Source organism: Nipponia nippon, unplaced genomic scaffold, assembly GCF_047370975.1.
Source record: "Nipponia nippon isolate SJK-2023a ecotype South Korea unplaced genomic scaffold, ASM4737097v1 scaffold_4, whole genome shotgun sequence".
NCBI classification, from domain to species: domain Eukaryota; kingdom Metazoa; phylum Chordata; class Aves; order Pelecaniformes; family Threskiornithidae; genus Nipponia; species Nipponia nippon.
This window is the reverse complement of record NW_028262358.1, coordinates 45,288,543-45,311,702: the sequence shown is the minus strand read 5'-3', so window position 1 is coordinate 45,311,702 and position 23,160 is coordinate 45,288,543. Positions and strand designations below refer to the sequence as shown.

The following is a 23,160-nucleotide window of genomic DNA, read 5'->3' as shown; positions in this document are numbered from 1 at the left end:
TATTTGGTGTAGCCATATCCCCACGATGCTGGGACCGCAGCTCCCCAGGATGCGTCCAGGGAAGGCTGCACGCCTGTGTATGGGTGGCAGAGGCGGCTCTTCTGGTGCGCTGGTCCCTTCAGGCTGAGGCAGATGGGGAGCGGGACTGCAGTCGCCATGTCTGCCCTCTTAACTTAACGCCGGTGTCCTGCAGACCCGGGGGAACAGAGCCTGGACAGCCTTAGGCCGCTGCACGGGCAGGGACCCGCCTTGACCCGAAGGACCCTTGCTCTCTGGGCCTGTGCACGGCTCCACGCCCGGCCCTCCGCGTTGAGAACAGCCCCGCCGTCACCGCTCCTCCCGCCCCACCGAGACCCGCAACACCCTCCAACGCCGGGCCCGCCCGCGGCCCATTCCCTCCCCGGGGCGGTGGAGCCGCCTGCGGCCCGCCCCCGGCTGGGAGTGGCCGGGGCCGCCGCCGCTTTCCGCCCCGGTGAGATGTGAAGGGGGGGCCGGGATGTGGTGGCCGCAGCCCCGGCCGGGCGGTACCGACAGGCGGCGCCGCGGCGGCGGGGGGGAGGCGGCGAGCTCAGGTGAGCGGGGGGCGGCCTGCGGGCCTGGCGGCTGCTGAGGGGAAGGGCGGGCCGGGCCGGCGGCGTGAGGGGGAGAGAGGGAGGCGGGTAACGGCGGGTTCCCGCCGTTACCCGCCTCCCTCTCTCCCCCTCACGCCGCCGGCCCGGCGGGGCAGGTGCCCGGCCGGAGAGCTGGAAGGGGTGCGAGGCGCCGAGCGAGGCCCGTGAACGAGCAGGGGACGCGGGGGAGCGAGGCTGAGCCCTAACGGGGCCGGGGCCGGCAGCGCTTCTCCCTGTTGGAGGGGTCGGGCGGCTTGGCTGGAGGCTGCCTTCAGCCGGGAGGGCCGGCAGCTCTTGATGCGGGGAGTCATGTTGAATACAGCAGAGTTTAGGGCTTTTAGGCGAAAAAAATACGGATCTTTCATTTCGCAGTCTGAAAGTTTCGGGGTTTTAAACTTTTTTTCTAAGTCCCCAGTGATGTTAGCATTTATTTCACAGTAAATGTAGTCTAGGAAACGATGTTACAATGTTGAAATAACATTATTATTTTTTTAAACTCAAATTTCCTCTAATTTCACCTCTGCCAGTGTGGAAGCAGTTATATTGATACGAAGATGTATAATATATTTTTCTTCTAAATAACCAACTGCAAAGAAGGAAGTAACAGTGCTCTTAGAAAAGTCACCTATGTAATCTCTCTAAACTAGCTTTAACGGAAGAAAAAGGAAACTGCCATCTTAATGGAGAAGCTGTGCATATATACTTTTATGAGTTTTAAAAGACCATGACCTCTAGTGTGGATGAGCTGCTCTCCTCCTCCCTCAGAGCAGCAGCCATCAGCTGGCCTGAGCTAGGGCTGCCCACGTTACTGACACTGGTGTTGGTGAACAGCTGGAGCTGTGGGGAAATTCTGGAAAAAAACACTTCACCTTTCCCAGGAGAGCTGGGGACAAAAGGCATGTCACTAACCGGGTGCATCCACTGCCTTTTGGGTTGTTTGGGGTATGCAATTCTCCAAGCTCCATTAGTCCAGCAAGAGTTTCTGCAAACACTTCAGTTGTCCTTGCCAACGTTTCAATAGAAAACGGCTCATTCATGGTTTGGTAATCCACGCTAATCTTTGTGTACAAGTGCTTGAGTAACTTTTTGCTATGCTGCTGAATAGTGATTTAAGAGCTCTGCAGTGAAGTGCTTTTATAATAAAGGTTTTACAAAATATGCTGCAGAACATATACCAGCAAGCACTACTGGTAATTAAAAGTAAATGAGAGTTTTCAAAGAAGTGAATGAAGTACACTGGGATGCATTATTTCTGGTTTTGTCCTCTCATATTAATTTGTTTACTTTCTAATTTGCAATTGGCCTTACAGTAACTCATGGAAATGGGAGAAGTTCTACTTTATTAAACTTTTCTTGTTGTTTAAATACTAAGTCCCTTTAATTACGTTTTATGGGTATTCCCCCATCTCATTGCTGAAGTTAAAATTGTGGTGGTTCCTTCTCGGAAGGTACTGACGGTAGTTTTCCAGTTGAAGCTACAGTAGATTTTTTACTATTGATAGGGCTTTTAGGCACTTATGAAACTGAAAAGTAGGGATGTTTAAAGTAAATATTTGATTTAAAAAGAAAAAAGCTGAGTTAAGAGGTTTGTGGTTACTTAAAATGCGGTCGTGGTAGGTTGAGGGAATGTAAATGAACCCCTAAATGCTTCTGAACACTGTTTTGTACGCTTGAGATTAAGACCGTGTCCAACTAGGTCTTTGATAGTATAAGCACTGGGAATTAAGAAAAAAAAGTTATCGATTTTCTATATAGTTCTTGGAGACTGAGCAGTGAAAATAACCTGTTCTCATACATGATACCGATGGCTACAGTGCAGCAGCACTCTGAAGAGCGGTCAGAGACAAGTATTGTATTGCTGCTGGCTTCCTCCCTCTTTAAATTTAGATAAATCAGCCTTTGTTCTCTTCAGTAAAGTGAAGTCAAAAGTTTGGGCCTAAGCTGCTGCTGCTGGAATTGTAGTGGGGCCTTGTAAGCAAAGAGGATTTATTAGCACCAGGATAAATTAATTGTGACGAACAGGAAGACAGAAAGCACTGCAAACAATGTTTTGTACTCACAAATGTGAAAACCCTTAAGGTTAATTCTGACTTTGTTCACAAATTAGGCACACTCTGTTAGGCTTTTTTTTGCTCACCATAGCTTGGGCCTCCGACAGCTACTGAACCACCTGACCTTTCAAATGAGATTTACTGGAGTGTGTAACACCTCCCGAGCGCTCATCAGGAGTTACGATTTTTTTTCATTTTAGCATTTGGTTTTCTTGAGCAAACCTTCTTTCTAATTGAGCTGCAGACAGACCGCAGCCTTTTCTGGTTTTGGCTGTAATGCATATTAACGACTCCTGTGGAAAGGAGTTTTCTTACCTCCTTGGGAGTACCGGCCTCAAAGGTGAACCGAAAGGAACCTGTGGAGTTGCCATAGTGATTTCCAAGTTCATCCTTAGCATCTTGTGTCTTTTTCCAGAGAGTGGCCCTTTCATGCTGTGTCACTTAGATTAGGATTGAGCCTGGGGTGTGTTGTAATACTATTCAATATTCTTGAAGGAAAAGTACTGCAAAACCCTTATGTATTTGGGATGAATGTGCCCTTTGTAAATCAGCAGCCACACAAGGAAAAACTTGGCCCTCTGGCACTGAACAAAGGCTACTGTGCCTATGTTAAGCACGGTAGTACCCTTATTTGGAGGTGTTTATTTAATTCTGTGTAATGCTAATTATTTAACACTCCATTTAATTTTCTTTTTTCTTTTCTTTGAGCATATAGGCACAGATTCCATTAACTGTTCACCTGAAAAATGCTTTCGGGGGAAATGTTTCTTTATCAAGCCTCCTAGCTACTGCTGCCGTGGAAGCTGAGATCCTCTATCAACATACTTTGTTTGTTAAACATAAGTTTTCTGTATGGAAATTGAATTAGCTATTGACATAGAATTACTTCCCTATTTATTGATGCTGAGAATGTAAAGTGGCTTAATGACTAATCTGAAGTCTGCAGACAGAGTGGTGAGATCATGTGCTTGCCTCGAGTAGGGTTTCTTTGTTCAGTGCGATTCCTTTGGGGCACACAGAATTTGGATTCTGCCTCCCCTTTGTACATACTGTACAACGCTGCTCTCTGTGTTTCAGACCCTCCTGCATCTTATACCCACGCTTCCTTCCAGCGCATACGTCTCTCATTATCTCTGTGTGATCAATTACTAACTGGGACCCTGCTGCCTAATGAGTATGATGGGTGGCACTTTCTATTCTTTCCTAACCCCTCCTCCCTTTCCTTCCTCTCTTGCTGCCTTACAAATAGGTGTGTTAGTTGCATGACCCTGGTGTCAGAGTAAATTGTCTAGTTTCCATGCTCTTTTTGACTTCTGTCAGTATGTTTATTTGTAACAGCAACAGATGTAAAAATATTTAGATTTTACTTTGAAAAGTAAATATTTACTACATAAACAGCTGTGTACTCAGAATTAGGGATGAAAAGTGGAAAAAGCATTTTCTTAATAGTGCTTAGCTTGCTGCTTTCATTTCAAAGGTGTATGCGTTATCTGTATTTATAGATTGGATCAAACAGCACCCGAGTCAGAACTGCAGATTTGCTAAACAGTGTGTGTGCGCTCAGATGATAAAATCTCCTTGGAAAAGAGCTGTGAGGGAGAAGTGGCTGCTTGAAACTAAAAGCAGAATGAATGTGATCTGTGTGAACTTTCCCTGTTTTCTGCAATGACAGAAGAGTTGGTCGTTTGGAGGGGTTTAGTGGGCTCTGGTTGAAAGGTTTCTGTTGCTGGGCTGAGAGGTCAGTGGGGCAGGAAACCGTTACAGAGGAAAATCTGTTACTAGACCAACTCTGAGGCAACCTGTGGAGCGAAAAGTTAAGAAGTTGATAGTGACTATTGTAAAGCTGAGTAAGAATGAAAGGGTTAGTATCTGTGGGAGAAGCAGGAACTGGGAGTAGGTATCACTGGATTTTCTGAATTGTTTTGCACGTCTCCAGATCTGTGTAAGGTGAGGCACGTGGCACTAGCGTAGCTTTTCAAGACCTTGCTAAGTTCTGCATAATAATAATAGTGGAAAAGTGGAGTCAAACGATAGTCATGTTGTCAATGTGCCTGTACGTAACAAAGTTTGGCGGTGGCTTCACAACTTTGCTGATTGATGGGGCGAGCAGAGTAGTCCCTAGCTCAGCTCCTCTAGCTGGCCCCACTTTGAATTTAGATCCACAGTCAGGCCTTTGGGTCTGAAAAGCATGTTTTGAACACTGTAGGAACCCATTCTTAGGGTTGTTTTGTTTTGTTTTTGGAAAACCATAAGGTCTCCAGAGAGCTTGGGAAGTGGAAGGACAGTTTTTTCCTGCTAGTGGAAGGCTGCTTCCTTGCTGTTTTAGTGGGACACTAAAAGTATTTTGTTTCCCATCTTTAATGATATGATGTCAGTGGAAAGGATACTTGCCGTATCAGTTTAGTTTTATGGATTATCACTACTGCAGATATACAGGCACCTGGAATAGTGCTGGTGGAGACTACTTGCAAGCTGCAAGCTTTTTTCTTACGTTATGGCTATCTAATTCTTGTGGTCTGGTTGTTCCCTTCCCCCCCCCCCCAAATGTTTTACTTCAGGGAAACATCCTGAGGTTCCAAGAAAGGAGCATCACTGAGCCCATTCAGTGTGGTAAATCCAGGCAGTCTCAGCTCCATAAAATATCTGACTTTTTGATGCGAGGGCTAAGCTGATTGTTGGATCGGGAAGGGCTTGTTTTCCTCTGTTGTTGGAGAGCATAGCTTTGGGGACAAGAGGCAGGGACGAGGTTGAATTTCATGTGCTGGGTGAAGGTCCAGGTGCTTCCTGTTGCTAATGGTCTGTGGAGACCCAGGTGATGCGGGGAATGGGCAGCACAGCTGTTTGCTGGGGCTTGGCTGTTCCCGTTTCTAGAGCAGCATGTTAACTTGTCAGTATTTGCACTAATACCTCAGGCTGTGGTCAGCAGGAGCTGAGCTGTGGATGTATTGTGTTCCCAGCTTCTGTCTTGAAGAGCGATAGGCATACCATTCTCAGGAGAGCGGGACAGACAGCTGCTGAGTTTGGTGGTCTTTTGCATTGCTGTAGCTAGATTTCCATGATTTTAATATCTTTGTGGTTGCTGTGCTCCCAGCGGGAGTGACAAGGAAGGGGTGCCTATGTCTATGCATCGGTAGTGGTGTGGGGTCTCAGGGGCATGAGATGCTCTCGCACACCCTGGACGGTTCCAGGCTATGCTGCCGCTGCAGTGGGGCAGCACTGTTTTGTTCCGAAACTTTGCTCTTGTCCTGCCAGAGCCCTTGGTTAGGAAAGCAGTATGCTTTTATTTACTTAGAGCAGTGAAAATCTTGAGAACCTCTTGTTGAAATTGTATGAGAAGGGCCTGGCTGCCAAGTGCAGCTGTTCCTCTGTGTGGTTTTGCTCCTTTGTGTCAAACTAGTTAATAATCAATAGGTATTGCATTTCCCCTTTCCCTGGGAAATCTGAACACGGTCATGGCAAGACAGCTGCTGTAGCGTTCCCATGCTTGTGGTCTGCCAGGGTCTTGTACAGACTTGGCCGTGAGAAGGGCTGCTCCAGTTCGTGGTTCCCTCTGAGCAGTGCACCAAAGCTGGCTGCCTGCTGTCCTGTGAGAATGAAGAGAGGGGCGGCGGGGGGAATCATGCTTGTCAGGGGGTTTCTGGTTGCTGTAAGGTAAGAAAAGACCAGGTCCCGCTTCTTCCACTTGTAGTGAGCACTAGCATTAGGGTATTTGTTCTTTTAGCAGATTGGGAAGCTTCCTGCTACAGTGCCAGCTTTTGTCAATGACAGAATTTTCTGTGGGATCATCTGCTCCGGTGCCAAGTTAGGAACCAGTTCATGTTAGCCGAGGAGGTGTTCTCTACCTACCTTGAGTATAGATATGATGCTTAGTTTTTTAGAAGTAATTTGTTGGTTTTTTTCCTGTATGGGGCGGGACTGGGAACTAGTATCCAGTGTTACCATTTTGGGAAGAACAGTTTGTAGGACTTCTCATCACCCTTTGTGAAATCCGCTGGCTTGCCCTGTTGTTCTTCTGGGCCTTCAGTTTATCCCTTAAAGCGTGGCTGGTAAGGTTTTTCATTTTTGCTGGGTGGAATAGGCTGTGTATATTCATGCCATTCACTTACCAAATTAATTTAATATAATTTTAAAATAATTTAGCTTTGTTATAACTAGTGATAATGGTGTGTAGCAACACTTTTGCTGTGTTTCTGGAGAGCTTGGTGTGGCACTGAATTTCTTGATGAGGGTCCAGACCTTTCTGCTGGATCTGGACACACACACTTCTTATGTTACTGCCTTCTGCACTTCCAGGTCTTAGCAGAATTCTGTGTGCTTTTCCTAGGCATTAAGCTGGAAGCCTAGGCGTTAAGTGTGGCCGTAGAAAGTTTGGAGTGGTTGTGGTTTTAATATTGAAAGGCCAGTATGACTGTTCAGTGCAAGCTGTATGAGAAGTACATAGGGTTGCAGTCTTTCTTCCAGCTGTCTCCTTAGGAGCAGTTGTTCTACATGTTAGCTGTCTAAAAATGATCTCTAATGACTTTAAAATCATGATAAAAAATACGAGCCAAGTTTTTTTAAAAGGAGGATTACAGTGCGGGGAGCAAAGGAGGGAATAACAACAGTAGTCATAATAATAAAAAAACAAACAGACCAGATAAAGACAAGACAATGCAGAGGACAGCTTAAGGCTATTCTAAGGAATTCTGTGTAGCAGCCTGTGTATGTATTTTAAACACTAACATTGCAAAGCAGCGTGTATTGGGTTTGCATGGCAAGGTTTTGGTAGCAGGGGGGCCACAGAGGTGGCTTCTGTGGGAAGCTGCTGGAAGTTTCTCCTGTGTCTGACAGAGCCAATGCCAGCTGGCTCCAAGACGGACCTGCCACTGGCCAAGGCCGAGCCCATCAGCGACGGTGGTAGCGCCTCTGGGATAACATGTTTAAGAAGGGGGGAAAAAACTAAACTGTGCAATTTCAGCTGGAGAGAGGAGTGAGAATATGTGAGAGGAACAGCCCTGCAGACACCAAGGGCAGGGGAGGAGGCGCTCCAGGTGCTGGAGCAGAGATTCCCCTGCAGCGTGTGGTGAAGACCATGGTGAGGCAGGCTGTCCCCCTGCAGCCCGTAGAGGTCTACCTGCAGCCTGTGGAGGACCCCATGCCAGTTCAGGTGGATGCCTGAAGTGGGCTGTGACCCTGCGGGGGACCCACGCTGGAGCAGCCTTTTCCTGAAGGACTGCACCCTGTGGAAGGGACCCACACTGGAGCAGTTCGTGAAGAACTGCAGCCCGTGGGAAGGACTTGCACTGGAGAAGTTCATGAAGGATTGTCTCCCATGGGAGGGACCCCTACGCTGGAGCAGGGGAAGAGTGTGAGGAGGAAGGAGCGGCAGAGACAACGTGTGATGAACTGACTGCAACTCCGGTTCCCTGTCCCCCTGTGCCACTGGGGGGGAGGAGGTAGAGAAATCTGGAGTAAAGTTAAGCTTGGGAAGAAGGGAGGGGTGGTGGGAAGGTGTGTTAAGATTTGGTTTTATTTCTCATTACCCTACTCTGATTTGATTGGTAATAAATTAAACTGATTTCCCCAAGTTGAGTCTGTTTTGCCCATGATGGTAATTGGTGAGTGATCTTTCCCTGTCCTTATCTTGACCCGTGAGCCTTTCATTGTATTTTCTCTCCCCTGTCCAGCAGAGGAGGGGGAGTGATAAGATTGGCTTTGGTGGGCACCTGGCGTCCAGCCAGGGTTAACCCACACACAGTGGAAGAAGAAAGAGACCAGCCCCAGAAATCCCTCAAATTCTAAATAAAACCAAGAAAGTGAAGAGGAGGTACAGAAATAACTGTATTTGTGCACTCATTTATATAGAACATATACATCCATGGCACGGTTATGGCTGCTTGATACAGCTGTGTGGCAGAGTATTCAGGTTTGCCTTTTTCCGTGCCCATGTTATAATTAGACTTCATGGACTGGATAGGGTAGTGGCAGTATTCCCTGGGCAGATGTGGTCTTCCTCCTTCGTTTGCCAGGAAATTTGTGCGAGAGGCAGGTTTTATTGCAGCTGTTCAGAGGTGATGTTAGATTTTTTTTTTTTGTGTGTGTGTGTGTAATGCCCTTGGCACCATTTAAGGGATTAAGTTTTTGAAAGGGAAGTGTCTTCAGACAGTTACAGTCTAGCAGACGGCTCCATCTTATCCTCCAATTGGCAAGCAGCCCAGGAAAAGGTATCAAGATAATTTTTAATATAGCAAACTGAATAATGCCTTGAGAGAAGTGTTCTCCAGTGTTTGTACAGACAATAAAAAAGCCTCAGTAATAAACATTTTGTGAAATAACTGCAGTAGATCAAAGTGACACTTAAGTGATGCTCATGAGCATCATTTAATCACCAGCTAACTACTGAAGGTCTGCTGCTGTGGAACAATAGGAGTTCCTATGTTATTATGCCTTACATGTGTCTGTCTTGCTTAAGGCACTGACCGTCATTGAAGCTTGTGATTTCTGTGTGTGTGTGGATGTGGATGCTGGATGTTCAAATGCTGGTTGAGAACCTATTTATTTCAAGTACTGAACTTTAATTTTGTTCATAGAGAGTCAGTTGTTTCCAGCTTGCAGGATGTGATGAAGTTATTGTTTACTAACTTCCTTGTGACTCCTTTGTGGAGTTGAATCGGATAAATTGCTTTATTGCAAAGTTGGATGCATCTTCACAGATGAAACTCCTGAACTTTTGTTGCGTGTATAGATAACTACTGGAGTACTGCAAATCCTGAGACTTGTATTTAAAACTTAGAGGTATGATAGGATAGTTCGTGTTGGAGGGCACCTCGGGAGGTCTCTGGTCCAACTCCCTGCTCAAAGCAGGGCTGACGGAGGCTGGACCAGGCTGCTCAGGGCTTTATCCCATTGGGTCTTCAAAACCTTCAAGGACTGCACAGCCTCTCTGGGCAGCCTGCTCCACTGCTTGGCTGCCCTCAGGGTGAAAAAGTTTTTCTTTGTATCCAGTCTGAACCTCTCTTGTTTTAGGTTATGCCTGTCTCTTTCTTGTCCTACCCCTGTGCGCTGCTGTGTATGGATTGCCGTTATCCTCACAGTTGGTATGTAGCATCTTGGGAACATTGTTGCTAGTAGAGGGTAATCAGATGCCATTTATAACATCTTTAGAAGTTTTAGCGTAGCACACGTTTGTTGATTTACTTTCCTTCCTATAGCATAAAATAGCACTGTATTTGCTGAAATTCACTGTTGCTGCAAATATATCTTTATACCCAAAGAGGGCATTCTAACCTTAAAGATGTCCTTAGTTCTGTCTTCATGGCTTTCTCTGGTACAGAAGTCCTTGCTTATGACTCAGACTTTAAGGTAATTTAAGTTTAAGACATTTCATATGTTTTTGTTCAGTAAAGCACTATGACACTTTTATTGTGCAGAAATGAAAATCCATGTGTCTTCTCAGTATCTCTCACAGTTTTATTGGCACCTCTTTGTTTTTGTAAGGCTGTTCCTCCAAGATGTTCCTGCTCACTGAGGGTTGGAGGGAGAGGATGCTTTTTAGATTGTGAAACTTTTGCAAGTCCCTTCAAAATACTGTGAATTTTCCTTTCCCCCTAGTCAGTAGAGGATTTAAAAGGCTTCCAGCTTAAAGGTAGCACTGTTTCACTTGGGAGTTAAAGGAGCCCGTCAATGAACTTCTGTCTGTGGACTATCCTAGTGGACTTACTTGACATAGATATTTTATAAATATACTTTCCTGTGTCAGATCTGTGGATTAGTATAGACTTGTTTAGATTTGAAATACAAAAATGTAGGCAGGTGCAAGTCATGTTATAGATAAGTTAAGGAATCATCTAAATATGATGTTTGTATTTGCTTCAAATTTCAGGTTTAACTTACATTTTCACCAGAAGTTTCCAGTGAAACTTCACTGTACAGAATCCCACATGGAGTAGCATTATTGCAGGATCTGTCTTGGTGGTACCCGTGACTCCAAGGTTTGATAGTTTTGAGAATATTAAGATAAAATTCTATATAAATGCTGCTTTTTAAATCCCTGACCTTTTCAATGAGACAGGAGTTCTAAATGTACAAAGCCTTAGGTGTATTCTTATAGTGAAAATGCTTTTTTTCTAGCTGTCTTTCAGGAGTCCTGTGCAAGTCCTTAGTTCTGTCTTGGGCGTGCTTTGCGGCTTGGGTAAGTTGTGTAGCTTTGCACGTGGTCTGCTTTAACCACAAACTAATGCATCAGATTACTGCTGTACCTCAGGACTGACGAGATCAAATGTCTCAAACATATTGCTTTCCTTGAAAGGAAGCTGCAGCAGTTCTGTCTGCTACTTTTTAATAATAATACTTGTCAGGAGTACTATGTGCTGCTGCTACACTAGTACTACCCAGGGGTCTGTCCCATACAACTGAAAGGGATGGGCAAATGCGAGCTACCTTTCACAGCACTCTGCTAATCCTGGATTCTGAATTCAGGTTTTCTAAAGCAAGTAATAAATTTAGGAAAAAAAGTATTGGAAATAAGGAGTTAACAATCTGTGTTTATTCTGGAAAACAATTTGAATGACACTCAAAGTTTTCCTCTGCCAGACTTTTTGTTACCGAAGCAGATCTTTTCAGGTGTGTGTGTTTAACACCATATGGTACAATCTGTACCTTTTTAATCCATTTAAAATGCTAAGCTGAATCCAGAATATGTTGACCTGAAAAACTGTTTCATTGACTTATTCAAGACAATCTTCTTTTAATATAGGGGATACTTCTGAAAGATCAGTCTGATTTTTGTATTTACTTCTCATTATTTTTTAACTTGAAGTGTTTTGCTTAAGACTTTGTTTCATTACAGTATCACACAGAGTCCTTGGCACTGAAGAAGCATCTGCAAGCTATCTCATGTAAGGGTACAATTAATACTGTGCTTTAATTTACTTGGGTAATAAAAGCAGACAGGTAAGGTTCAACAAAAGGTGGCAGATCCTATGGCCTTGTACTTAGGTAGGAATACCTAAGTTAATTACAAATAGCATGTGACAGATATAGGTTAAAAAAACCTCTGGCAAAAATCTGTTGAGCTTTTGTTGAGCATCATAGGCATATGTTAAGAAGCGTAACCTGTATTATTAGCTAATACATGTTAGCCCAGGGAGACTGTCAGGGTAAATTGTGGCAGGTAATTGTCTTGATTTCCTAGACATGAATAGCAGTGATTTACAGTCACGGGAAAGAAGCTCTTACAAGAGTGTTTTCATTGAGATGATCTCAAAGGGAATGAATGGAGCCAGTGTGCCTTTAGAGTGGGGTTTGGTTTAGATGCTTATACAAACTACGTGTGTGCTGTGAAAGAGGTAACAGGAGCCCTGAGAACTGGCTGAAGGCCCGGTAGCCAAAATGCTGAGCACCTGGAGGCAAGCAATGAAATTAGTGGATACAGCTGAAGTGGGGTTGGGCTCCTTTTAAATGCACCTGGAGAAGCCTAGAAGCTTCTTAGCCCTGTTGATGGGGAGTGTGAGGCAGGAAGGGTCTCCACCTGGGAAGGGATGGGGTAGTCTGAGGGGACTAGGGAGCTGGAGGGCCTGGAAGCTCATGCGAGGAGGATTTTTGGAGGTAAGTTGAGATGTGCTTGTTTGCTGTTGTGAGGGGAATGTCGTTAGGGGGCTGGGGAAGGCTTGTGGGTGTTGGAGTCGTGACAAAAAGGATAAACTGAAAAGGACCAAAGAGGTGGTATTGGGGAAGAGGGTATTTCTGTGTGGCTTTGAACATTGGGAGCTTTGTGGATGCCTGTCACTCCGGACTGTGCAGTGTTAAGTGTGACCCATGCAGAGTTTGGTCAAAGGTCCAGAGCAGCAATTGGAGAGACTTCTGGTTCAACTGTCTTTTTCACTTATTTGAAGAGAAATGAGCGATTGATTTGTGAGAACTAATTGGGGACCAAGAAGAGAAGTTGGTGGAAAAGAAGGCAGGGTTTGATGGGAGTAGTGGAAAGCCTGTGCAGCATTGGTATTGGCAGAGTTGGGATGGAGACAAAAATGAATGAATGATAATCAAAGCCAATCTGTCAGTGTTGATGGTGTCCTCCCGCAGCATGGGGTCTGGCCGGCTGCTGCTTGACTGTATCCGCTGATCCTTGTCTGCCTCTAGCGGGCATGGCATTCGAATCTGTGTGAAGACAGGGCTTTGGTCCTGTTGAGCCTTTAGAGCAAGGCGCATGGGGTAACACTCAACTCCTGCCTGGAGCTGAGTAGGCAGTTGCTTAGATCTTGGTGTGAGTTGTCACTGTGGTGGTCTGGTTACGGAGGCAGTGTTCCTGCAATACCTGGTGAAGTGGGTAGGAAATACCGAGTTTGGCCTCTAATGCCAGTGCTCTTATTTGGGGAGGTATGGAATGCTAGCTGTCTAGCGCTGGTAGGTGCCTTCTTTGAGTGCTCTGCAGCCCTTTCTTGAGGTCTTTGCATCCTCTGTATTGATTGCCATCGTTGCTCTGTGCTGGCACATCTGCTAAATTCTGTAATTCAATGCGGTTACCTTCTAGAGAGAAAGTATATTCTTTCCTGGAATGTTAATTTTTTGTTGTTGTTGTAGGGTCGGTTTTTTTTTTTTTTTAGATATCTAACTTGCTCTAGGCAGAGTGACTTCTGTCCCACCTTATTTAGAAGGATCTGTGATTTCTATTAGAAGAGAGGTGTTCGTGCCTGTGGTTAGTATTCTGCGGCAGTTTTAGCAATATCTGCTGTAGTACTTCTTCCACAGCTTGTTCATAAGATAATCTCAGAATGCCACCTGAACCATCTACTTTTCTCCTCCATGTTAGAGGAAAAGGATATAGCTGTATGTCTTCACTTTTGTGTTCTCAGGCCCAATAAAACAAACGTCTAGCTTCTGTTTTGTCTGTCTACAGCCTTGGGTGAGGATTGTAAAGGTCAAGCCATATTCTCACCGAAGATCTCAAAAGGGGTATCATGCATTTTTCCTGCTTACCAGTGTAGGTCTCTAAGGGAACTGCGCTTGGCTTGCTGGAGCACAAAGGTCGACCCCTCGCAGGCTATAACATCTACAGACTGATGATGCAGAGTAATTTGCTGGCCTTTAGCAAAGACTTGCATTAACTGAAGTTGTCTGTGTAGCTGTTGAGGATAGGAGAGCAGTGCTGCAGTCTGTGACTCGTGGGTTCAGCTGAGAATCTTCATCTCGCCACTCAGAGTGGCGATTTATTGTCAGCCAGCAAAAGCACAATCTACACAATCGCTGCTGCAAAGAGCAGAGATTACTGGATTACAGAAATTTTGTGGGAGCATAAAGAGTTGCAGGGGCTCATGCAAAGCCCTGAGATTTTCTTCTCGGGGGAGCGGGGTGAGGGACCAGTGCTGCTCATTTACCTGCCTCCTTGCTACAGGTGGGCTCTGTGTCCCATGCATTGCTGTAACTGCAGTTTGTGGACACTTGTCCTGGTTTCGGCTGGGAGAGAGTTAATTTTCTTCCTAGTAGCTGGTATAGTGCTGTGTTTTGGATTTAGTGTGAGAAAAATGTTGATAGCACACTGATGTTTTAGTTGTTGCTAAGCAGTGCTTACACTAGTCAAGGACTTCTCAGCTTCCCATGCTCTGCCAGTGAGAAGCTGGGAGTGAGCGCAGCCAGGGCAGCTGACCCAGACTGCCCAAAGGGCTGTTCCATACCGTATGATGTCATGCTCGGTATATAAACTGAGGGGAGTTGGCTGGGGGGCAGTGATCGCTGCTCGGGAGCTGGCTGGGCATCAGTTGGCGGGTGGTGAGCAATTGCATTGTACATCACTTATTTTGTATGTTCTTTTATCATTATTGTTATTGTTATTTTCCCTTCCTTTTCCGTCCTGTTAAACTGTTTTTGTCTCAACCCACAAATTTTCCTTTCTTGTTTTTTTCCTGATTCTCTCCCCCATCCCACTGTAGGGGGGGAGTGAGCAAATGGCTTTGTGGTGTTTAGCTGCCTGCCAGGTTAAACCACAACAACATGCCTGGCTTTTGCAGTATTTTGTATTTAAGCTGCATCCTGAGGTGGTGTGCTTTCTGTGGGAAGTTACTGCTCAGCTTTCCTGATGTCTGGAGCCTCCATCCCATCCTATTGTTGTCTGGACAGCATTGACATCGCGTCCTGACAGCCTGACTGGGGCTGTAAGGTAAACTTCCTTCAGCAGGCAAAGGAGGAACATTTGTCCAGGGACTTTGATATTAAATTGTAAAGCTAAAAGCATTCTGACTCCTCACCCTTAGCAATATAGGAACTGCCACATTGTTTTATTTTCATTATATATGATCACTACTGAGCTGTTAAGAGAAAATTACTTTCTATTTCAGTAAACTCAATCCTTGTTTCAGACTGACTGTGCATCAGATGCTTAATTTGGATCTCACTCTCTTAGTGAAATTAAAAATTCAAATCTCCAAGCTGGAGCACTCAAACTGTGCTTGAATTAGAAATTGACTGCTGTCAATGTGCTCTCACACTTCACTCTTTTTTTTTTTTTTTTTTTAATTCCTCCCTCCCCTCCCCCCTGATGAGTTTTGTATTAGAGTCTTGCTGTAGATGATCTGACTGAGCAGAAGTAGTGGGAATCCACACTGTCACTCCAGAGACAGAGTGATGAAAGAGAAGTGTGGTGTGCTAAATAGACCATTCTTGAAAAGGACTGCTGTGTGCTAATTTCATAATTACATGCATGTTTGGTGAAATACTTTTATGGGATATGACTGCAAACACATTAAGTGTTGTTTGCAAATTAGTTTAGGACCTAACCAAACTTTACAGTTTCTATGCAAAATCCTTGCTCCCCTATTTCTGTATAACATTTAAAGCTGTTTTCAGATCTTGACTGAAAGAACCAGAGTGTTCTCTCCACTTGAGACACTTGCATGGACTGCCTGTACAGACTTTTGTACTGAAAGTGGGAACAAAAGGCTTTTTCCCCAGGAAGAAAAACAACAAACCTTAAAAAAACAAAACAAAAAAAACCCAAACCAAAACCAAACAAACCAAAATGCACCAAAAACCAAACCAAAACAAAAAAAACCCCAAACAAACCCAAAATTTCCAAAATAAGCATTGTTTCTCTATTGTGAGCGTTCTCTGTAGGCTTGCAACTTGCGTGTCCTCCTGCCTCTTTGGAAAGTGGATAAATGATTCTCAATTATTTAACTATAAGTTAAAAAGAATTATACTCACAGGTTTAAAACAAATTGGGCTGGATATTTGTGGGGAAGTTAAGTGTCTTCTGTTATTGACTGTACTGAAGGTGCCCAGTGCTGGTACTGGCTTGTTGTCCCAGACCTGCTTATGTTCTCCCCCAGGGTGCTTTGTTGTCCATTGGGTGGTCCATGGGATGGATTGCAGAGCTGAATGTAGGGTAGGTGATGGCTGGGGAGCCTGAAAAGGTAACTGTTTTGTTAGGTGGTTGACGATGTGAGTTTGGCAGTTCCAGCTAGCCTAGGCTGATAGCAGTGGGTTGGATGAAATATGAGTGAGCTGTGTAAGGAGGTTTGGAGACTCATTGGGTTGAGGCTCATTAACCAGAGGTGAAATTTGAATGTGAGATGTAGTAACAGCTGGAGAACAAGATGTGTGAGGAGTGTCTGTAACAGGATTATGCTGAAGTTTATTGCAAAGGTCTTGGGCTTCCCTGGCTTTTTTTTTTTTTTTTTCCTTGGGACTTCTGTAACAGTATCTGACTGCATGAAAACAGAAATTAAAAGAACAGAAATGTCATTTTTTGACAGTATCATGCTATCTGAGTGGTCCTGCTTTATTGAGACAGCGTGGAGTCACCTGGCTGTTCTAGAGTGCATCTGGCCGCTCACTCTTCTGGCCAACAACATGAGTTTCCTTCTAATACCACAGTGGAGAAGCTGAGTGGTGTAGTTTTCGTTCAGCTTGGAGGAATGCAGTTTTCTATAATAGCTAAGCCTTGGGTCTCAGGTTGCCAGCCATAGGATGTTGATTAGTTATCAAATAGGCCTTCACAGTGCAACTGCATGCTTTCACAAGCTGGATACTTATTACATTTTTAAATTTAAAAAGATCAGAAAGGCATATTTCTGTTCTTTTTGTCACATCAAGGCGCTTAGGCCCTGATTCAGCAAGGCACTTGCTTGAGAATAAAAGCCTTCTTTTGTGTGTAGTCAATGCACTGCTGAATACTGATGGATGCAGATGTTTTTTAAAGTTTTAGTAGTATCCAACGCAATTATAATATGTAATTAAGGAAAGGGGTGCTTCTTTTATTCTCCCTGACTAAATAAGTGATTGTTACTGACATGGAAAGTGTTTGATATTTACCAGCTTACTTGTTAATAAATATTTTTTCTTTCTTTCTTTCTGTTAAGGCAAAACCAGGTTTAAAACACTTTTTTTTTCCTTGAGGGGGGAAAAAAGTTGATGGGCATATTGAAACTGGTATCAGCTAATGTGATTCTTCCTCTAGAGGCAGGTGCTGCAATTTCATCAAATGGCTTAAAATGAGTTGTTGCATTAAGGAAGGAAGTGGCTCAAATGTACCAACTCAATGACATGCGCGTTATGGGAGTGTGTCAATAAAAATACAATTATTTAAACACCGGGTAAGGAAGACCACTCTGACTTCTAAAATGCACAACTCTTTGAAGTGTTTTTTTTTAAATGAAGAACAGAAACTAACATGCATTTAATGACTTCAGAGAATATGTTGTATGTGATGTTTTGGAAATTTAACAGTTGAATACCTGAAGCCATCCTGTGACCTTTAGAAATCACAGGAACCCTTCATGAGGAAATAGTTTGTAAATTGTATCAAATATAATGTAGCTCAGCCATTCCTTGTCTTCTGTAGATACACTTTATAAAATGCTAGATAAATCAAAGTATAGTTAACATTCAATACGTAAGATGAAAAAGCTAAATGAGACCTTTGCATTTTAAGAGTTATAAAAATCTTTATGCAAAAGTAACTTTCTTTGAAAGCTTACTTGTGTAAAGAGGCGGTGCTGCTTTCTTTTAACATAGGCTGCATTGAGGTCAGTGCCATCTGATTTTGAGTATTTTGTGGTATCTTTTAAAATTCAGCAAATGAGTCAAAATTTAACTAGTTAGGAACCTGCAACATTTTACATATTTTTGAGGCAGGAACTGAACAGTAATGTTTATTGTCGTGTCAGATTGGTTAATCCCCAAGAATGGTTCATTTTTGTTACTGATAGGTTAAACATTTGTGTGTGTCTGTTTGTAAATAATAAATATTTTAATCTCACTTACTTTGTTTGTGTACAGTTTAATGCAGGTGTTTAAGGCTTCCTTAACAGAAGCAGCACTACAGAAATTGCTTGGAGCAGTGCTTTGATAGTTGGCTTTGAATATGACCAAATATCTTTTCTTCCACACCAGTTACCACCCACAAATGCTCTGAAGGTGAATTTGTTATTCTGATAAAAATCAACTGTGTGTAATATAGGTGTATTCAGATAGTTGCATATTTAAAATTGCATATATAATCTCTCATTTACTTTCAGGGAGAACTTAATGAGCTTGCAGACATTCTGCATTATGTGTTTAAAGCAGGGGCAGGGAGGTAGTTGCTTCAGAGTTTCTGTACCCATCTATACAATCCTAGTGGACTTTACAAAAATGTCAGGTAGTTACACCTCTCTGTCCACAGATGCTACTAGAGCATTTGATCAAAAAACGGAACTGCCACTTTTGTGGCTGAAAACAAAGACTGATTATCTGAAATAAATTAGATGACTGTTCTACTGTCCTTTAGCATCAGGCTGGGTACAAGAGAATGTGCTCTTTCCATCAGTGGGAAATGCTCTTTGGCTTCACCTTTCCCTCTTTCACCTTACTGGTGCAACTAAGACATGATAAGACATGAACAGCGTTGCTGGTCACGCCTTGCTTTAGAGCGATAGACTCCCCCCGCCATGCTCTGGCTCTGAGCTGTTAGTTTTTATGAAATATTGGTCATCAGGAAAGATTGTTATGGTGAAAGAACTGATATAATTAAGTTATTTCTGGGCTTTCATAATTTGGATTTTAAACAATTTGCACATTTGCAATTTTGCCTTTAGAATATACATTACATCATTGTCTAGGATTGTAACATTTTTTTTTAAAGTTGATTTGTAATATTACAACTGAAAGGCCCTTCTTCCATTTGTGACTTTTCTCTTTTTCTAAGTGCATATCTCGTACAGTGCATGACACACTATAATGTAGGGTTTTTTTTTAAATTACCTTCAGTTGTTTCACAGTGTTCCAAGGTCGTGTTTCTATAGTCTTGTAGTTAATTGCCATCAGTTATTTGACATGCTTGAAACTGAGGGAATTATAAGAAAAATTTGAGGCCTGTCTTTTTTTAATAAGCTAGCTGAATTGGTTCAGTGTAGTTTCTGTATCTGATGTGCAGACAAAACAAGCTGTGGTTGGAAGCCTACGCAGAAAATCAAAGTCTTTGTAACTAACTTTCAAATATGTGATGATAAACAACTGAAATGATTCTAACCTTCAGAAAAGGGACATGGCAGAAGGGTAAATGCCACACAAACAGTATACCCAAGGCCATAGTAACATCATGGCTGAGGGCACTGCGACTGCTCTCTAGCTGGAGCTGGGGGTCAGGCTGTGGCCGCCTCCTCCCTCCCTTATCGTCTGGAGAAGGCCTGAGTGTTTGTGCTGAGATGCTGATCCCACCTCTGTGTCCATCCGCTCCTTCTCTGCCTTGTGCTCAGGTGCAGCTACACTGGGGCTAAGGACCTGCAACCCGCTTCTCGTAGCATCCTCTGAATGGCTCGTGGCTTGGAGTATAACCTTGAGTATAATTCAGGCAGTGGTGCCGCTCTGGTAGCCAGGTGAGCGACTTGCGCTGCTGGACTTGCTGGGAGGCAGACCTGGAGTCCATAAAGGAGCTTAATGGTAAACCTGTCTAGAGGGTTACCTGCAAACGTGGGAACGCAGAGATGCATGGGTTTTGTGTGGACTAGTTCAGGATACTGGAATTGTACCGCTTTGGCTCCAATAATTTTTGGAATAGCATCCAGTTCAGTTGGTGCAAATATCTAACACTTTGGCCAATTTAAACCTTACTTACATTAGCTTAGTTTAAATTTGGTGTTTAAAGAGCTGTAATTATTGGTCTGCTTTAGAAATTCATAGTGATTTAGTGAGATCAATTTTAAACTGATTTTAATTAAACCAAGGAACCTTTTCCATTTTTACAGACAAGGCCTGTGACTAGCCTTTGTAAATGGCGATAAAGTATATCCAGTGTTAGAATGACTTTTTTCTGCATGACTGGTTTCTTCTGCTGAAGGCAAATTTAGGCTGTTATTTTGTATATAAACTAAAAGAATTAAATTCTAAAGAAAATTTTGTTCAATTTTTGTTCCCTTACTCCAAGAGTGGTTCCTATTTGTTAAGACTTCTATTAAATTACTCCCAGTACAGCATTTCACTGTCTTTTTATAGTAGACAGGCTGATGGACTCTGACCTTTTTTATTTCTGGTTTCTGTGATGCTTTTTCCTCTGACAAAAGAGAACGTAAGAGACAGCTGGGGTATTCTAATTTATGGTGATAGGAAGCAGAATACAGAAGCTTAACTGCAGTCCCATGGTGAGATGTGCCACTATTCTAGTACGTGGAAAATGTATAAATTGCTTTTGTTGAAGGTTATTTGGAGAGAGTGTAGTGAATGTTGGGAAAAGTCTTCTGGGAAGTTTCAGGTCTAATGCTTAAATTTTTATATAGGATGTCATTGTAGTGAGGTGTGTATGAGACCTGTGTTAGGAGGTGCTGAGGTGTTTAGATTATGTGCACATCTCAATGTAAAAGTGGCTAAAGGGTTGTGATTAGAAATGAATATTCAATATATTGCATGTAAAGAAATTTTTTTTTCTGAAACTTGTGGTTTTGGAAGAGCTCTGTGTGGGTGATGAGAATATTTCTAACACCTGAGATTCTGGCAATTGATTCTGTTTCAGTGAGTAGAGAGCAGCTAATTGAGGGCATAATTCAGCTAGTCCCCAGATCCCTTGGAAGGGCGATTCTGGCAAATAGGCCTGGTCAATATGTTTTTGTGTTACAAAATGGATGATGGTGCAGAGCTTGTATTCCCATTGATTGTGTGCGGGACAGAAGAATGGAATACCTTTTGACTAGCAGTAAATCCATATGAAACTGAATAGTAGTCACCGTGTAATCTTTTACCCATAATTTTTTTTATATAGAAATATACAGAAAACAAAGACAAGGTACCATGTTCTGATCTCCTACTTTTAATGTTATTTGTGTTTTTTATCTTGGTTCTTTCTATTCTGCTCTGCAAGCAGCAAATTTATCTTTTTGTCTATGTAAGTAAGGTATGTGTGGGGAAATTGAGCTATTGAGCAGAGGCCCTTTCTTAAATATATTAATACTACACTAATGCTAGCAAGTATATGGTGGCATTAGTTTTCTAGGACTGACGGTCCTGCATGCAAAACTTTTCCTTTAACTTCACATTTTGGACAATAGGTAGTACAGGAAATCTAAATGAAAACTTATAAAATATCTCATTAGACTGACAGATATGCAGCCATGGAGTGAGACAGGGTCGCATCTGTTCTGGAAGCAGAATCTGAAACACTTGCTCCTATTAATAAAACATGGATATGAACACAAGAAAGTGGACACGAGCAACAACAGATTATGCACAAAATTTCTCTGCTAGTATGGTTCTCATCTTTTTGATGCAGATTCAGTCCTAATCTGGATGTGGTTGTAAGTCTGAAAATCACGCTGGATCAGAGAGACTTAAACAAGGTCTGTGCTTTAGTGTGCTGCGAAGTGAATTGAGAATGAAGGAGTGCAGAGCATTGCTATGAATAGGGAAGATGATGTGGTTCATCTTACCCAGGTTTGTGCGCTGATGGACGTGATTATGTTAGTGAGTTCACTTAAAAGCAGGTGCAAACTCCTTAGAAAGTGGATGAATACACACAGTGTTCTCTGGTAACAACTTTTCTCCTCTATCTGCAGTATGGTCAACGTCTTTGTTTTCTTGAAATGGAAACCAGTGCACTGTTTGACATTCCTGAAACGATTATTTTCAGATGCTACAATGTGTTAAGCCTTAGAAAACTGCAGAAATGCTTTAATGACTTTTTTCCCCCCCATTCCCTCAGATGGTCAGGAGCAGTTAATGCCTGCAGGCTCTCTTCGTAAAAAGAAACTGGCGAAAAGACCTGGATACATGAGGCCAGAAGCTCAGCGACAGACAGAGTTTCAGTCCCTGGGTGCCTGCAAGCTGTTCAACCCAGAAGAGCACAAACATGGCAGGCAGCACTGTGGCGACTTCGAGAACTGCTCTCTACGCAGACAATACAAAAATAACTTCGAATTCTTACACTGTAGTTCCGTTGCAAATAGCACTGTGGTTCCTGCTAATGGGGTAACAACATTGGCCACTACTGGAAATATGCCAGGGAGCTGCAAAAATCTTTCATGTTACAGGAGTCCAGAGTCAGAAAACACAGTGGTACCGGTTTACCCTGCTGCAGCAACAAGCAAAGGAGATGTTTCTGCTCTATGCTGTACACGGAAGAGCCACGGCGCTAAAGTGAGCGAGCCCCAAAACATGTATGCTTTGGATCAGACAGAAGTGAATAACAACTGTGAATATCAAAACAGAGATGTTTCTTGTTCCGTTGGTGCATACGATAGCTTTAGTTCAAGTTTCAGCTTCATACAGCTCTCCCTGAACTCGTCCTCTGGAGTAAGTGATGCTGAAGGCAAGTCAACCGTCAAGGAAGCTGAGTACGTTCTGCATCCCAGCACCTCAGGAAATCTGCAGAAACCAGAGGAGAGAGCGCGGACTCGTGAGCACTCGGGAGCTTTGCATTGCTTTTCCAGGCCCAGAGAGGATTTGGAGTATGAAAATGAGACCAGAGCGAATGATAAACTACAGGACTGTGAGACTGTCTCTCTCTCAGATACAGATGCAACATTTTCATATTCTACAGATTCTTCAGATGCAGCATCTGCTGGCTCTTCTGTCACCTCAGGCTATGAAAGTAGCTTTACTGTTAGTGACCATAACTGGGATACTTTGATGAAAAAATATGAACCAGTGCTACAGGACTGCCTGCTTGGCAACCGCAGTACATTAAAGGTTAGTTATCTCACTCATCTTTGATTCCTCCTCCTGGCCCCCAAAACATTGGTATTTATAGTGTCAAAGTTGATGCAGGAGTTGGGATATTAATGGCTTTTGTGACATTTGTTCCTAGAGGCTTACAGTAGCAGTCTGCATGATAAAAACGAGAGAACTGGTTTCCTTTTCTTTTTGGTTCTTTAAAAAAAAGGTGATGTTGTTGCAGTACCTGATTCCTATGTTCTACTGAAACTGTGATCCTCTCATTTCTAGTAAGTCACACGTCAGTTTCTGAGTTCAGTGAATGCCATTTTCTTTCACAGGTGGCTGTTTCGTCTGCAGTTTGGAGTATATGTAGTACAAAATTGGGGGGGTAAGAACTCTTTTCT

General features: G+C 43.2%; 1 protein-coding gene across 6 annotated transcripts in view; it reads left to right on the top strand.

The window, feature by feature from the left end:
- Positions 1-457: 457 nt before the first annotated feature.
- Positions 458-23,160, top strand: part of DISC1 (DISC1 scaffold protein) — a 203,624-nt gene continuing 180,921 nt past the window's right edge. For 4 of the 6 annotated variants that reach the window (XR_015708756.1, XM_087776635.1, XM_087776632.1 and 1 more), the window contains exons 1-2: positions 463-572; positions 21,804-22,789. Coding sequence is in view for 5 of the 6 variants with exons in the window: in XM_087776635.1 (XP_087632761.1) it covers positions 497-572; positions 21,804-22,789 (1,062 nt within the window). In the remaining variant the exon portion in view is untranslated. Of the gene's footprint in view, positions 573-12,154; positions 12,248-17,914; positions 18,053-21,803; positions 22,790-23,160 lie in introns of those variants that run through there. The other 2 variants (XM_087776634.1, XM_087776633.1) reach the window with 2 other exon arrangements.